The sequence below is a fragment of the Oncorhynchus nerka genome, linkage group LG10 (assembly GCF_034236695.1).
Source record: "Oncorhynchus nerka isolate Pitt River linkage group LG10, Oner_Uvic_2.0, whole genome shotgun sequence".
Classification (NCBI taxonomy): Eukaryota; Metazoa; Chordata; class Actinopteri; order Salmoniformes; family Salmonidae; genus Oncorhynchus; species Oncorhynchus nerka.
This window is the reverse complement of record NC_088405.1, coordinates 25,961,826-25,976,649: the sequence shown is the minus strand read 5'-3', so window position 1 is coordinate 25,976,649 and position 14,824 is coordinate 25,961,826. Positions and strand designations below refer to the sequence as shown.

General features: G+C 43.3%; 1 protein-coding gene across 1 annotated transcript in view; it reads left to right on the top strand.

Moving 5' to 3' along the window:
* The first annotated feature begins 1,268 nt into the window (after window positions 1-1,268).
* The window catches only part of LOC115135062 (serine protease HTRA1A-like), a 39,388-nt gene continuing 25,832 nt past the window's right edge, over window positions 1,269-14,824 (top strand). Inside the window, exons 1-3 of the mRNA XM_029669298.2 lie at window positions 1,269-1,903; window positions 11,312-11,411; window positions 12,092-12,296. Coding sequence (XP_029525158.1) covers window positions 1,444-1,903; window positions 11,312-11,411; window positions 12,092-12,296 — 765 coding nt within the window. The 5' untranslated portion in view covers window positions 1,269-1,443. The remainder of the gene's footprint in view (window positions 1,904-11,311; window positions 11,412-12,091; window positions 12,297-14,824) is intronic.

Below are 14,824 nucleotides of genomic sequence, written 5' to 3'. Positions count from 1 at the left end.
AGGGGGTGGACTTAATGCTAGTGCCTGGAAATACAGTTTTAAGTTTGGTATGGATAGTCCTACGTCTTTCCCTCTTTGCAAGTTTGTTAATTTGATCTGGAATCACTTACCTTGCCATGTACATTTTGAAACTGCACTATGGTTTTTATCACAATAGCCAGAAGGGGGAGACAAGGGAAGCATTGAGCTACAGAAATTCAGCTGTGGCAGTATATTCATTTTTACAATAGATATTCTGCCAGTTAAAGCAACTGGGATATTGAATTGATTTGAGTGTTCTGTTAAAGTTTCTGCCAATGATTTTAGGAAGGAAGGAAATACTGTATATCTATTCCCATATATTTACAATGGGAAACGATTGGGATTTCATAAGTAGTGATGGAGTCCTCATCGGGGTCTTGAGAGGCAGTAGGGCAGATTTGGTTAGATTTATTTTACAACTTGAGATGGAGATGAAGAATTTGTCCATGATTTTTAAAGCTTTAAGGAGGGATTGCAGTACATTGTCTAGATAAAGTAAGATATTGTCGGTGTATAATAAATTGACGTGATCCTTAGAATTGAGAGATATTGGTCTATTTTGTTTTTGTGTTTCAGGGGCTCCATCGACAATAAAAGTAGCGAAAGTGAGATGAGATCACGTTACCTGCTATTTCGAATGATTCTCAAAGGAACAGAGCAGGTATTGCCTGTTATTACTATGGCGAGGTATTGGCATATAGTATTTTAATAATCTGATTGAAATTGGAGTCAAATTCGAATCTAATTCGTAACATATAATACGAAATGGGCGATGGACATCCTCAAATTACTGCATAGCATACGAAACGTCACATATTATTCTAAAGAAAGGTTCTCGGATTTACGTACAGAATAATACGAAATGCTCTCAGACTAGGTTGAAAAGAGTAGTCACTTCCCGGTCTGAAGAAAGTGTTTGCTTTTTGTGTCATTAACAATTTTTTCAATTCAGATATCTTTTTTAATTGTGATTTATTCAGCTCAGATGCAAATGCAGTTTCATTGTTTTTAATCCAGGATAGGCCTATTCCAAATGTGTAGCATATTCTAAATTTCGTCTATTTCAAAATAGAATTCATTCAAATAGGCCTAATGAAAAAAGGTATGAATACATACCAAAGCGCTTCCCTTTAGCACGTGACACACACACACCAACCATAGAAATGCGTATTGTTATTGCCTAGAAAGTGTGCCGGGTCATGTGGAATTGAGTAGGCTTTTATATAAATGCAGTGCCAGCTAAAAAAACTCAGTTGCTTATTGGTGCACAGTGGAAGTGGAGCTTCTCTTAATCCCTTACATCAACTGCTCTGCTCTACACTCCTCAGCTCACATGTACCAAAGTACTGCAAGTTTAGAGAAGCCCGGACACTTTTTGTTTACTTTCCCATATTTTGAAACTGTGTATCACAGTAAACCACCATGTTTTGGTCAATATTGTGCGTAACCGTTTGCTTGGCATCCCTACTTGCTGAAGCACAGATCTCCAATAGGTACGTTATCAGCTGTCCCAGTCGTTGTCACAGGGCGATGTGTCCCCGTATGCCAGCGGAGTGCTTAGCAGGACAAGTCCTGGACCACTGTAACTGCTGCCCCGTGTGTGCCTCTGGAGAGGGCGAAGCGTGCGGCGGCCATGGCAAGCTTGGAGACCCGGTGTGCGGAGAGGGGTTGGAGTGTTCGGTGTCCGGCGGAGTCGGGTACTCTGCCACTGTCAGAAGAAGAGGGAAGAGCGGCGTTTGCGCCTGCAAAACCACGGACCCTGTATGTGGTAGCGACGGTGTATCTTACCGTAACATCTGCGAGCTCAAGAGAGTCAGCAACCGGGCACTGAAACTTCAGCAGCCCCCTGTTATGTTCATTCAACGGGGAGCTTGTGGGAAAGGTAAAGGCTTTGAAGAATATTATACATATAATTTTCATTTGTGCTGTTTGTGTGTGTTTCATAATCATTATTACTGGTGGCTTACTAACTTTAAATCAGTGAGCATAACTCGATTACGCATAATTGTTCCATTCAATCTATATCAAATAAGATTCAGCCTTGTTGATATTTAGAGTCATGAATTCTCACCAGAAAGGAATCAGTGTGTGACAGTCTGGTGGGCAACAACATCCAGATGTGGCAGCTGGTTATGCATCCCACGGGCACAAACATCAAGTGTCCTTTGACAGTAAAACAAAGGCTACCATTGAAATGCGCTGGTTTTTGTTTTTGTTCATTCACTCATGAAAAGCAGTAATCCTTGCTTAGTTTTACTTGTTTGAACTAAGTCACTAATTCTATGAACTTGTTATTAACGGTATGGATTAGCTCTGGTATGCGTACAGTCACATGGGAATAACCCTCCAAATGAATTGATCTAAAGTAGCATAATTAATGCAATAGGTCATTGTTGCTGACTTCACCATGGATAATGTATTATTTCTTTCTTTGGACTCCACTCTGTGAGTCCTCAGTTTCAGCCAGTGCAGCTGACCTGCAAACGGAGACACTTGTTATCAGAGTCAGTGGGACACAACATAAACCAGACCATCTATCCATCCCAGACATTTTTTTCCTTATGAAATATCATAACATTAATAGATTTGTGGCGGCCTTTTAAGTGGTTTCTATTTCCCTCAACTTTCTAATTGCACGTGCATTGTGTCTCTGAGGAGGGTACAAAGACAACCTTCACACTCACAACTCACCTACAGGTGGTAGAGAGATGAGCCAGTGATCTTTAACTGTGTTTGTGTGTTTGACGTGCTCCAAGGGCCCGATTCCGACCCGAAATGGAATGGAATTCCCTTTATAGTGTTCTATTCACCTGCTATTCATTGTGGGTAGAGATACTTTTATATATATAATGTATGTGGACACCCCTTCAAATTAGTGGATTTGGCTATTTCAGCCACACCCATTGCAGACAGGTGTATAAAATCGAGCACACCGCCATGCAATCTCCACAGACAAACATTGACAGAAGAATGGCCTTACTGAAGAGCTCGGTGATTTTCAACGTTGCACCATCGTAGGATGCCACCTTTCCAACATGTCAGTTCGTCAAATTTCTGGCATTCTAGAACTGCCCCGGTCAACTGTAAGTGCTGTTATTGTGAAGTGGAAACATCTAGGAGCATCAATGGCTCAGCTGCGAAGTGGCAGGCCACATAAGCTCACAGAACGGGACAGCCAAGTGCTGAAGCATGTGGCGTGAAAAAAATGTTTATCCTCGGTTGCAACACTCACTACCAAGTTCCAAACTGTCTCTGGAAGCCACATCAGCTCAAGAACTGTTCGTCAGGACCTTCATGAAATGGGTTTCCTTGGCCAAGCAGCCGCACACAAGCCTAAGATCACCATGCGCAATGCCAAGTGTCGGCTAGAGTGGTGTAAAGCTCACCGCCATTGGAATCTAGAGCAGTGGAAACGTGTTTTCTGGAGTGATGAATCACACTTCACTATCTGGCAGTCCAACAGACAAATCTGGGATTGGCGGATGCAAGATGAACGTTACATGCCCCAATGCATAGTGCCAACTGTAAAGTTTGGTGGAGGAGGAATAATGGTCTGGGGCTGTTTTTCATGCTTCGGGCTAGGCTCCTTAGTGCCAGTGAAGGGAAATCTTAATGCTACATCATACAATGATATTCTAGATGATTCTGTGCTTCCAACTTTGTGGCAACAGTTTTTGGAAGGTCCTTTCCTGTTTCAACATGACAATGCCCCCGTGCAGGAAGCAAGGTCCATACAGAAATGGTTTGTCGAGATCGGTGTGGAAGAACTTGACTGGCCTGCACAGAACCCTGACCTCAACCCCATCGAACACCTTTGGGATGAATTGGAACACCAACTACGAGCCAGCCCTAATCATGTCTAACCTCACTAATGTTATTTTGACTGCATGGAAGCAAGTCCCTGCAGCAATGTTCCAATATCTAGTGGAAGGCCTTCCCAAAACATTTAATATACATTTAAGTCATTTAGCAGACGCTCTTATCCAGAGCGACTTACAAATTGGTGCGTTCACCTTAAGACATCCAGTGGAACAGCCACTTTACAATAGTGCATCTAAATCTTTTAAGGGGGGAGGGGGTGAGAAGGATTGGAGACTGTTATAACAGCAAAGGGGGGACTCCATATTAACTCCATATTAATGCCTATGATTTTGGAATGAGATGTTTGACGAGCAGGTGTCCACATACTTTTGGTCATGTAGTTTAGACTAAATGAAGGTGATGCAGAGGTATCTACAAATATGCTGTATTCTGACCATGACTTAATTCCACCACCTTCACACTCGAGGAAACCATGAATAAGGTCTAGTGAACCTACCGGTTCCAAGTGGAAAATCTACTTTCTTTTTTTCTGATATAAATAATAACATACTCCATGCAACTTGATCAGAGCTATTGATAAGAGCTATTGATAAGAGCTAGGTCAATGACTAATCTGATTGACACTTGTTTCAGATAAATTTGACATTAGAATTGCTGGAGTCAAATCAAATCAAAGTTTATTTGTCACATGCGTCGAATACGACAAGTGTAGGTAGACCTAACAGTGAAATGTTTACGTACAGGCTCTAACCAATAGTGCGAACAAAAAGGTGTGTGTGTGTGTGTGTGTGTGTGTGTGTGTGTGTGTGTGTGTGTGTAGGTAAGTAAAGAAATAAAACAACAGTAAAAAAACATTTGAAAATAACAGTAGCAAGGCTATATACAGACACCGGTTAGTCAGGCTTATTGAGGTAGTATGTACATGTAGGTATGGTTAAAGTGACTATGCATATATGATGAACAGAGAGTAGCAGTAGCATAAAAAGAGGGGTTGGCAGATGGAGGGACACAATGCAGATAGCCCGGTTAGCCAATGTGCGGGAGCACTGGTTGTTCAGGCCAATTGAGGTAGGATGTACATGAATGTATAGTTAAAGGGACTATGCATATAACAGAGAGTAGCAGCAGTGTAAAAAGAGGGGTTGGGGGGAAGGCACACAATGCAGATAGTCCGGGTAACCATTTGATGACCTGTTCAGGAGTCTTATGGCTTTGGGGTAAAAACTGTTGAGAAGCCTTTTTGTCCTAGACTTGGCACTCCGGTACCGCTTGCCATGCGGTAGCAGAGAGAACAGTCTATGACTGGGGTGGCTGGGGTCCTTGACAATTTTTAGGGCCTTCCTCTGACACTGCCTGGTGTAGAGGTCTTGGAAGGCAGGCAGCTTTGCCCCAGTGATGTACTGGGCCATACGCACTACCCTCTGAAGTACCTTTAGGTCAGAGGCCAAGCAATTGCTTGGCCTCTGACCTCTCAACCTGCTTCACTACAGCATCGTCGATGAGAATGGGGGCGTGCTCGGTGCTCCTTTTCCTGTAGTCCACAATCATCTCTTTAGTCTTGGTTACATTGAGGGACAGGATGTTATTCTGGCACCACCCGGCCAGGTCTCTGACCTCCTCCCTATAGGCTGTCTCGTTGTTGTCGTTGATCAGTCCTACCACTGTTGTGTCGTCTGCAAACTTAATGATGGTGTTGGAGTCGTGCCTGGCCATGCAGTTGTGGGTGAACAGGGAGTACAGGAGGGGACTGAGCACGTACCCCTGGGGAGCTCCAGTGTTGAGGATCAACGTGGCAGATGTGTTGCTACCTACCCTCACCACCTGGGGGCTGTTTGTCAGAAAGTCCAGGATCCAGTTGCAGAGGGAGGTGTTTAGTCCCAGGTTCCTTATCTTAGTGATCAGCTTTGAGGGTACTATGGTGTTGAACGCTGAGCTGTAGTCAATGAATAGCATTCTCATATAGGTGTTCCTTTTGTCCAGGTGGGAAAGGGCAGTGTGGAGTGCAATTGAGATTGCATCATCTGTGTATCTGTTTGGGCGGTATGCAAATTGGACTGAGTCTAGGGTTTCTGGGATAATGATGTTGATGTGAGCCATTACCAGCCTTTCAAAGCACTTCATGGCTAAGGACGTGAGTGCTACAGATCTGTAGTCATTTAGGCAGGTTGCCTTTGTGTTCTTGGGCACAGGGACTATGGTGGTCTGCTTGAAACATGTTGGTATTACAGACTCAATCAGGGACATGTTGAAAATGTCAGTGAAGACACCTGCCAGTTGGTCAGCACATGCCCGGAGCACACGTCCTGGTAATCCGTCTGGCTCTGCAGCCTTGTATGTTGACCTGTTTAAAGGTCTTACGTCTGCTACGGAGAGTGTGATCACACAGTTGTCCGGAACAGCTGATGCTCTCATGCATGCCTCAGTGTTGCTTGCCTCGAAGCGAGCATAGAAGTGATTTAGCTCGTCTGGTATGCTCGTGTCAATGGGCAGCACGCAGCTGTGCTTCCATTTGTAGTCTGTAATGGTTTGCAAGCCCTGCCACATCCGACGAGCATCGGAGCCGGTGTAGTATGATTCAATCTTAGTGTGAAAAAAGTCATATGAGAGCAAACTGAAGCATATTCACATAACAACTTTCCCACAGTAAAGTTTATGAAATGCTGTGCCATTATGCAGAATTTAAATTGTACAACCTTTTAACTTGCAGGGATGGGTACTCTCGAATCTTTTAATTATGAGTTACTCCGACTTTTTCTATTTCCTATTTCTATCATGTTAAATATTAGCCTCTATCAGTATTGTCTGTCAGTAGGCGTAATAACACATATTCAACTGCCAATGTACTTTTAGTTCCCTTCAGTTGGTATGGCCTACATTATCATTCCATATAATTCCATTGTTTAGTTTACCTTAATTTGCTTCCTCTGTGCAGTATTCTCCCTATTATAATTATATGTACACTTATCTTCCAACATTACCGTGGGTTAAAGAACTGAGTGTGGCAATTTTCGGAATGGATCAAAACACCGTTTTTTCTTTCATGCCAAAGGCTCTCCAAGCCTGTTTTTTTATGATTCATAAATACTTTCCTAACCCTAAATAATCTACAAGATCAGAGTATTTTTAAAGCTACCAATTGGTGCTGAAACAAAGACTCATATGCATATACTGTAGATAGCTTTCTTTCATTGATTGCTAATATTCTGAACCTGTTCTCTCAATATATTCTATTAAACCTGTCGACAAAATTCTAATTAAAAGGTACACTGTATTTAAAGGCTTAAGATAAATGTACTGAAAACCGCATTGAATTCAAATCTCTTGTCCAGCGAGTGGGAGGGTTTTCAGCGATTGAATTACATTTATTCAGCGTGCGGAATGGAATCACGTCTGCAAAGTCCTTCACACATCTTCATGTTAGTCTGAATTCCAAATACTGAGAAGTGACAATGAAAGGAGTGCGTAGGAAAGGAGTCATTTCCGAAGTAGGAATCAGGCCCCATGTGTTTAGTTCTTAGTTGGACCACAAGGGTTCAAAAGGGTTCTTCGGCTGTCCCCATAGGAGAACCCTTTTTGGTTTCAGGTAGAACCCTCTGTGGAAAAGGTTATACTTGGAACTCAAAAGGGTTCTCCTATGGAGACAGCTGAAGAACCCTTTTGGGTTCTAGATGATTCATTGTCAGACAGTTAATGTACGAGTCCCCACAGCCCTGAACCAGCCCTGTCTCCCCGTCCCCACAGCCCTGAACCAGCCCTGTCTCCCCAGTTAATGTACGCGTGCAGGCACATAATGTCAGGATGTGTATGACAGTAGACTATCTATTTTTAATATCTCCACATGTTTACCTTTTCCAACACAAGGACACACAAGGCATGCCAAAGTTATGTCAGAGAGTGTCTCCTCAGTGATTTTGCAAACATTTGGGATGCAAACATTTGATCCAGCTCCTCTCCAGCTCCAGACAGCCTAAGAAAACAGAGTGCAGCTCTCTGCCAAGCTACATGAAGGCCCCTGGCAAAGTAAAGAGAGGCTCCGGACCACTGGCCTCAATGGCCTCTCTTAAAGCAAACACATTAAATTACACTGGTGCATGATGTCATTTGAATCTGTTTTCTGAAGTTGTCGATTATGCAAGTTGTTTGAGCTGGCACACGATTCAGGTCAAATCTTGCTGTCCCGTGGGCCCGTTGTGTGTTTTCTTAATGAACTAATTTAGTCACAGAATGGCATATATGGCCTTCAGAAACACGTTTGAGATGTATTGATATTTTACAAGAGGTAAGAGAATAAACATGTTGACTTTAGGATGTTGAGAACAACCTTTTTCATGCATTTCATTTCGATACACACCCAAAGGAACAGCAACATAATGCATAGCTCTAGTGAGTGATTGGGGCTTGCTAGCTTTACATTGGCAAGCTGTGTTGGTGTACAGTTAGAGAATGAAAATTGTCTGTGATTATGCTTGGTGGATCATGTACAGTATGCTGATCGTACAAGTATTTTCTCCCAGCCTTCTCGTCTCTGCCTCACTTGCCACTCTTCCTTTCAGCGCTCTGTTTTCTTTCTTTCTTTCTCTCTCCCTCTCCCCTTCCTCTCTTGGCACTTTAAATTCATCAGTAGGGTTATCACGAAACAATAGTCTAGGGATTGAATTGGGTTTGGGCTTTTCTGTGTATGTTCACACAGCTCAGGGAATATGTTTCATGTGACTTAGGGGACCCTTTCAAAGACTTAGTGAGTGTGTATTCAGTGGAGCCAATGCATTTGCTGCACCACAGCCTTGCAGCAAGGGACCTGGACTACAGTAATACCGCAGAGGGAATACAACCCCACTGACACTGCAACCCAATCCCTCTGCCCGTAGGATGGGGGAAAGGAAGAGCAGCTTCCTTATGGAAAAACTCATAAAGCAGCAACAGTGTGGACAGGCAGGCAGACCCGTGTGTGTTGGAGAGTGCTTGATACAAGAATCAGGGTTATTTTCTTGGTCAGTGAGTTTGTATAGCAGACATATGGGAATTATAGGGAGATGGACACAGTGTGTCTAATAGAGGGATGGAATGCCAGGGGTGGAATGTCTCTTTGACAGGAGGTTACTGAGCTGGCCCATGGACAGCATGACAAGTGCATTGTTTCATTATATTTTTTTACATTTGAGTCATTTAATAGATGCCCTTATCCAGAGTGACATACAGGAGCAAATAGGCTTAAGTGCCTTGCTCAAGGGCACATCGACAGCTTTTTTCCCCCGTCAGCTCGGGGAGTCGAACCAGTGACCTTACGGTTAGCCTACAGTCCCAATGCTCTTAACCACTGAGCTACCTGCCGTATGAGCTTATGAGTGGTTTTGTGCGTTGCTATATGTTGCATAGACGTAACGAGACAAGTCGAGAGAAGATGTGGCACTACAGAACCATTTAGGATAACTATACTACCCCCATCCTCCTCCACTCTTTCGTCTGGTTCCCCCACCTCTGAGGAGGTGAAGTTGAAGGCTACAGGAGCACAGCCAGACAGCCAGACAGCCAGGCCAGAAGAAGGTAACTGATAGGACAACAAGGACTACCTTTCAGGGAGCCGCAATAGACAGGCTACATCTACACCCTGATAGGATAGGCTTTGCTTTGCCTCTGTAGAATTTAAGTTTTGATTTATTTCATCAATATGACATTGTTCAATTAAAAATGAGACCTGAAGCCTGATGCTTGAATACCCTAAACCTATGTATAGCTTGTATAGCTGTTTAAGAATGTCTCCCCTGGTCCCCCTCTCTCTCCTCTCTCTCAGTCTGTAGTGAAGCATGCCTGCCTCGGGTCAGAACACTTCAATCAAAAAGCCATTATCTCGGTTTAACTGTGTGTGTGTGTGCGTGTGCGCGTGCGTACATAGGATATCTTTAATTTGTATTTATTTTACTCTGTCAATTTCTGGCAGACAGTAACTGTGGGTCGACTCAACATACTGTATGTATGTAGTTCTGTAAGGCTTATGCATATGGAACTGTGGGTCGACTCAACATACTGTATGTATGTAGTTCTGTAAGGCTTATGCATATGGAACTGTGGGTCGACTCAACATACTGTATGTATGTAGTTCTATAAGGCTTATGCATATGTAACTGTGGGTCGACTCAACATACAGTCCTCCATCATTTCAGAACAGTAAAAAGTTATTAAAACTCCTTTTCAAAGGAATTCCAATGATATTCAGGATTTTGGAGGGAGTTGAGGTTCAAGTAGATGCTCTCATCCTTGGTCCATATGCTTTTCTATTTGTCCAGCGGTCGACTTCATCCCAGCAGTCGTTGACCTGATCTGAGCCCCAGCTCCTCAGACAGAATGTCTCATTAAGAAATATCCTGTCACGGTCTACAGACGAGGCAACACTGGCAATAGTAACCTGCACTGCTATGGAAGAACCACACACTGACTACATCTGCTTTGTGATTTTCTCAAATCAGCAAGAACGATTTCGTCATCAACTTGCCAAAACCCCATTCTCCTTCATTTCCAATGCAATGATGTGTCTGTGGAAACAAATCAGTCTGTCTGTGTAAAGAGGACGTGCCAAATATCATCATAACATTGCACAATGAAGAGGTCAAGTGGTAAAGATGACCTCTTAATATACTTCAGATTGATCTCAGGTCTAGATACCGGAGCAGGCCCGCGGACCGATGCACTCATATCTTAAACATTTGAACCAGGGACATATGCCATCATACTATCCCCATATCTTGGGGCAAATTACAGCTATCCTGAGAATATGGATGCTATCATGGAATTTCCCTTCTTACACAGGAAAGAAATGGGGTATTCTCAACATATAATTAAGTAGGATTACAGTATGCCAAGACTGTGCTCATTCTACTCTTGTGTTGGTTTAACTGTGCCTCAAGCAGGAAGTTATTTTTTTCACAACCCATCTGCTAGGCTTATGGACGTCTCTTTCCCATGTAATATAATAGAACTAAACAACCTTTGCAAACTACAGCAAGGTTTTGGATTGTATGACAAAACCTCTATGGTGCTTTCTTTCTTTATTTGAAACATAATTACTTGAGGGGTGTGGAAAGATGAAGGAGATGAAACATGATTATCTTATCTTTAAAAAGCCAAATGTCTATGATAATCTTCAGAGAAGACTTAATGTAATTCACAGCCTGGAAAAATACTTGTATGCCTTCTCAGTATGATGTAATTACATGGTCAGTCATCAACATTTTCTGACTTGTCTTCTTACAGAAGAGTCAAAGGCACATACAGACAGAGACAGAAGCACGGGGAAGACTCTGTCTATGCCACAAATGGACTGTCATCTTTTCCATTTCTCTTTGGGACCAGTTTCCTATACTGGGCTTATTCTTGCATTGCTGTTACATCATTTCGTTGTATTTGTGTTTGTGGTTGTTTTTGAGTTCATTTTTTTTATCCCAACGTCCTGTCTCTGTGGTTGTGTTTCTAGCCCAGGACAACCCAAACAGTCTGAGACACAAATACAACTTTATCGCTGACGTGGTGGAGAGGATCGCCCCAGCCGTGGTTCACATTGAACTCTATCGCAAGTAAGAGCGGCACCTGTGTGTGTGTGTGTGTGTACTTGTTTTCCTACATTATCAGGACCCCAATGTCCTAACACTTCACCTTAATGTCCTGGAAAGGTAGGAAAACAATCACTTTTTTCAGGTCCTGAATTTGTTCAAATGCAATTTTAAATTGAAGGGTTAGATTCAAGGTTTTGGGATTAGGGTTAGGTTTAGGGTTAGGTTTAGGGTTAGGTTTAGGGTTAGGATTAGGGTTAGGTTTAGGGTTAGGTTTAGGGTTAGGTTTAGGGTTAGGATTAGGGTTAGGGTTAGGTTTAGGGTTAGGTTTAGGGTTAGGTTTAGGGTTAGGGAAAATATCATTTTTAATGGTGAAACTTTTACACTCCAAAAAGTCCAGAAATTTCATGAAAACACAGCTGTGTGTGTGTGTATGTGTATGTGTTCGTCCTTGAATATCTGTAGACACATACCAGAGTTTAATTTACAACCCACCTGGATGTGAGACCACACTAGTTGGTAAAACATTTCAGTTAAAACCCTCCCTTTTAACATACTTCTCCTTCTGCCTTGCATCCTCTTTCCCTGTCTTCATCTCTCCATCCACCTTCTCCTCCCTATTTCTATGAATCACTCCCTTTCTCTCTATAAATGTATCTCTCTCTCTTTCTGCATATCTATCTCCCTCTCTCCCTCTCTCTCAGGATGACATATTCTAAGCGGGAGGTGGCAGTGTCCAGTGGCTCAGGGTTTGTGGTGTCAGAGGATGGACAGATTGTGACCAACGCCCATGTTGTGGCCAATAAACATCGAGTAAAGGTGGAGCTGAAGAGTGGCGCCACCTACGACGCCAATATCAAAGACATGGATGAGAAGTCCGACATCGCACTCCTCAAGATCGACTCACCGGTAAGAGGGGACACCAGAGGTCACAGACATAGCTCAACATTTCAGAATTTAGTACAAATTACTTTATTCAATCAACTTAACCCATTAATAAACTGTCATAGGGAAGAATTTTACACTTAGAAACAGTTGCAAAAATGTGGTAGTTCGCCTGTGTTGTGTGGTACCCATTACATAACAAAGATCAAGTTTCAGGTTGTATTATTTATTGTCAATGTAAATTGTCCCGTGGCGATTTTTATGAATTGTTCAGCAGTGTAATGGCTTGGGGGTAGAAGCTGTTGTGGAGTCTTTTGGTCCTAGACTTAACGCTTCGGTACCGCTTACCATGCGGTAGCAGAGAAAACAGTCTATAACTTGGATGACTGGAGAGTCTGACAATTTTATGGGCTTTCCTCTGACACCACCTATTATATAGGTCCTGGATGGCAGGAAACTTGGCCCCAGTGATGTACTGGGCCGTTCGCACTAACCTTTGTAGCGCCTTATGGTCAGATGTCGAGCTGTTGCCATACCAGGCGGTGATGCAACCGGTCAGGTTGCTCTCGATGGTGCAGCTGTAGAACCTTTTGAGGATCTGGGGGCCCATGCCAAGTCTTTTCAGTCTCCTGAGGGGGAAAAGGTTTTGTCGTACCCTCTTCACGACTGTCTTGGTATGTTTGGACCATGATAGTTCGTTGGTGATGTGGACACCAAGGAACTTGAAACTCTCGACCAGCTCCACTACAGCCCCGTCGATGTTATTGGGGGCCTGTTCGGCCTGCCTTTTCCTGTAGTCCACGATCAGCTCCTTTGTCTTGCTCACATTGATGGAGAGGTTGTTGTCCTGGCACCACACTGCCAGTTCTCTGACCTCCTCCCTATAGGCTGTCTCATCGTTGCCGGTGATCAGGCCTACCACTGTTGTGTCGTCAGCAAACGTAATAATGGTGTTGGAGTTGTGTTCGGCCACACAGTCGTGGGTGAACAGGGAGCGCAAGAGGGGACTAAGTACACACCCCTGAGGGGCCCCAGTGTTAAAGATCAGCGTGGCAGACGTGTTGTTGCCTACTCTTACCACCTGGGGGCGGCCCGCGAGGAAGTCCAGGATCCAGATGCAGAGAGAGGTGTTTAGTCCCAGAGTGCTTAGCTTAGTGATGAGCTTCGTGGGCACTATGGTGTTGAATGCTGAGCTGTAGTCGATGAACAGAATTCTCACATAGGTGTTCCTTTTGTACAGGTGAGAAAGGGAGGTGTGGAGTGCGATTGAGATTGCATCATCTGTGGATCTGTTGGGGCGGTATGCGAATTGGAGTGGGTCTAGAGTGTCCAGGAGGATACTGTTGATGTGAGCCATGACCAGCCTTTCACAAAGCACTTCATGGCCACTGACGTGTGTGCCACGGGGCGGTAATCATTTAGGCAGGTTACTTGTTGAGAACAAGTTCTCATTTACAACTGCAACCTGTCCAAGATAAAGCAGAGCAGTGCGACAAAAACAACAACACAGAGTTACACATGGGATAAACAAACGTACAGTCAATAACACAATAGAAAAATCTGAATACAGCCTGTGCAAATGAAGTAAGGAACTAAGGCACTAAATAGGCAAATAGTGGGGAAGCAATTACAATTTAGGAATTTACACTGGAGTGATATATGTGCAGATGAGGATGTGCAAGTACAGTGCCTTGCGAAAGTATTCGGCCCCCTTGAACTTTGCGACCTTTTGCCACATTTCAGGCTTCAAACATAAAGATATAAAACTGTATTTTTTTGTGAAGAATCAACAACAAGTGGGACACAATCATGAAGTGGAACGACATTTATTGGATATTTCAAACTTTTTTAACAAATCAAAAACTGAAAAATTGGGCGTGCAAAATTATTCAGCCCCCTTAAGTTAATACTTTGTAGCGCCACCTTTTGCTGCGATTACAGCTGTAAGTCGCTTGGGGTATGTCTCTATCAGTTTTGAACATCGAGAGACTGAACATTTTTCCCATTCCTCCTTGCAAAACAGCTCGAGCTCAGTGAGGTTGGATGGAGAGCATTTGTGAACAGCAGTTTTCAGTTCTTTCCACAGATTCTTGATTGGATTCAGGTCTGGACTTTGACTTGGCCATTCTAACACCTGGATATGTTTATTTTTGAACCATTCCATTGTAGATTTTGCATTATGTTTTGGATCATTGTCTTGTTGGAAGACAAATCTCCGTCCCAGTCTCAGGTCTTTTGCAGAATCCATCAGGTTTTCTTCCAGAATGGTCCTGTATTTGGCTCCATCCATCTTCCCATCAATTTTAACCATCTTCCCTGTCCCTGCTGAAGAAAAGCAGGCCCAAACCATGATGCTGCCACCACCATGTTTGACAGTGGGGATGTTGTGTTCAGGGTGATGAGCTGTGTTGCTTTTACGCCAAACATAACGTTTTGCATTGTTGCCAAAAAGTTCAATTTTGGTTTCATCTGACCAGAGCACCTTCTTCCACATGTTTGGTGTGTCTCCCAGGTGGCTTGTAGCAAACTTTAAACAACACTTTTTATGGATA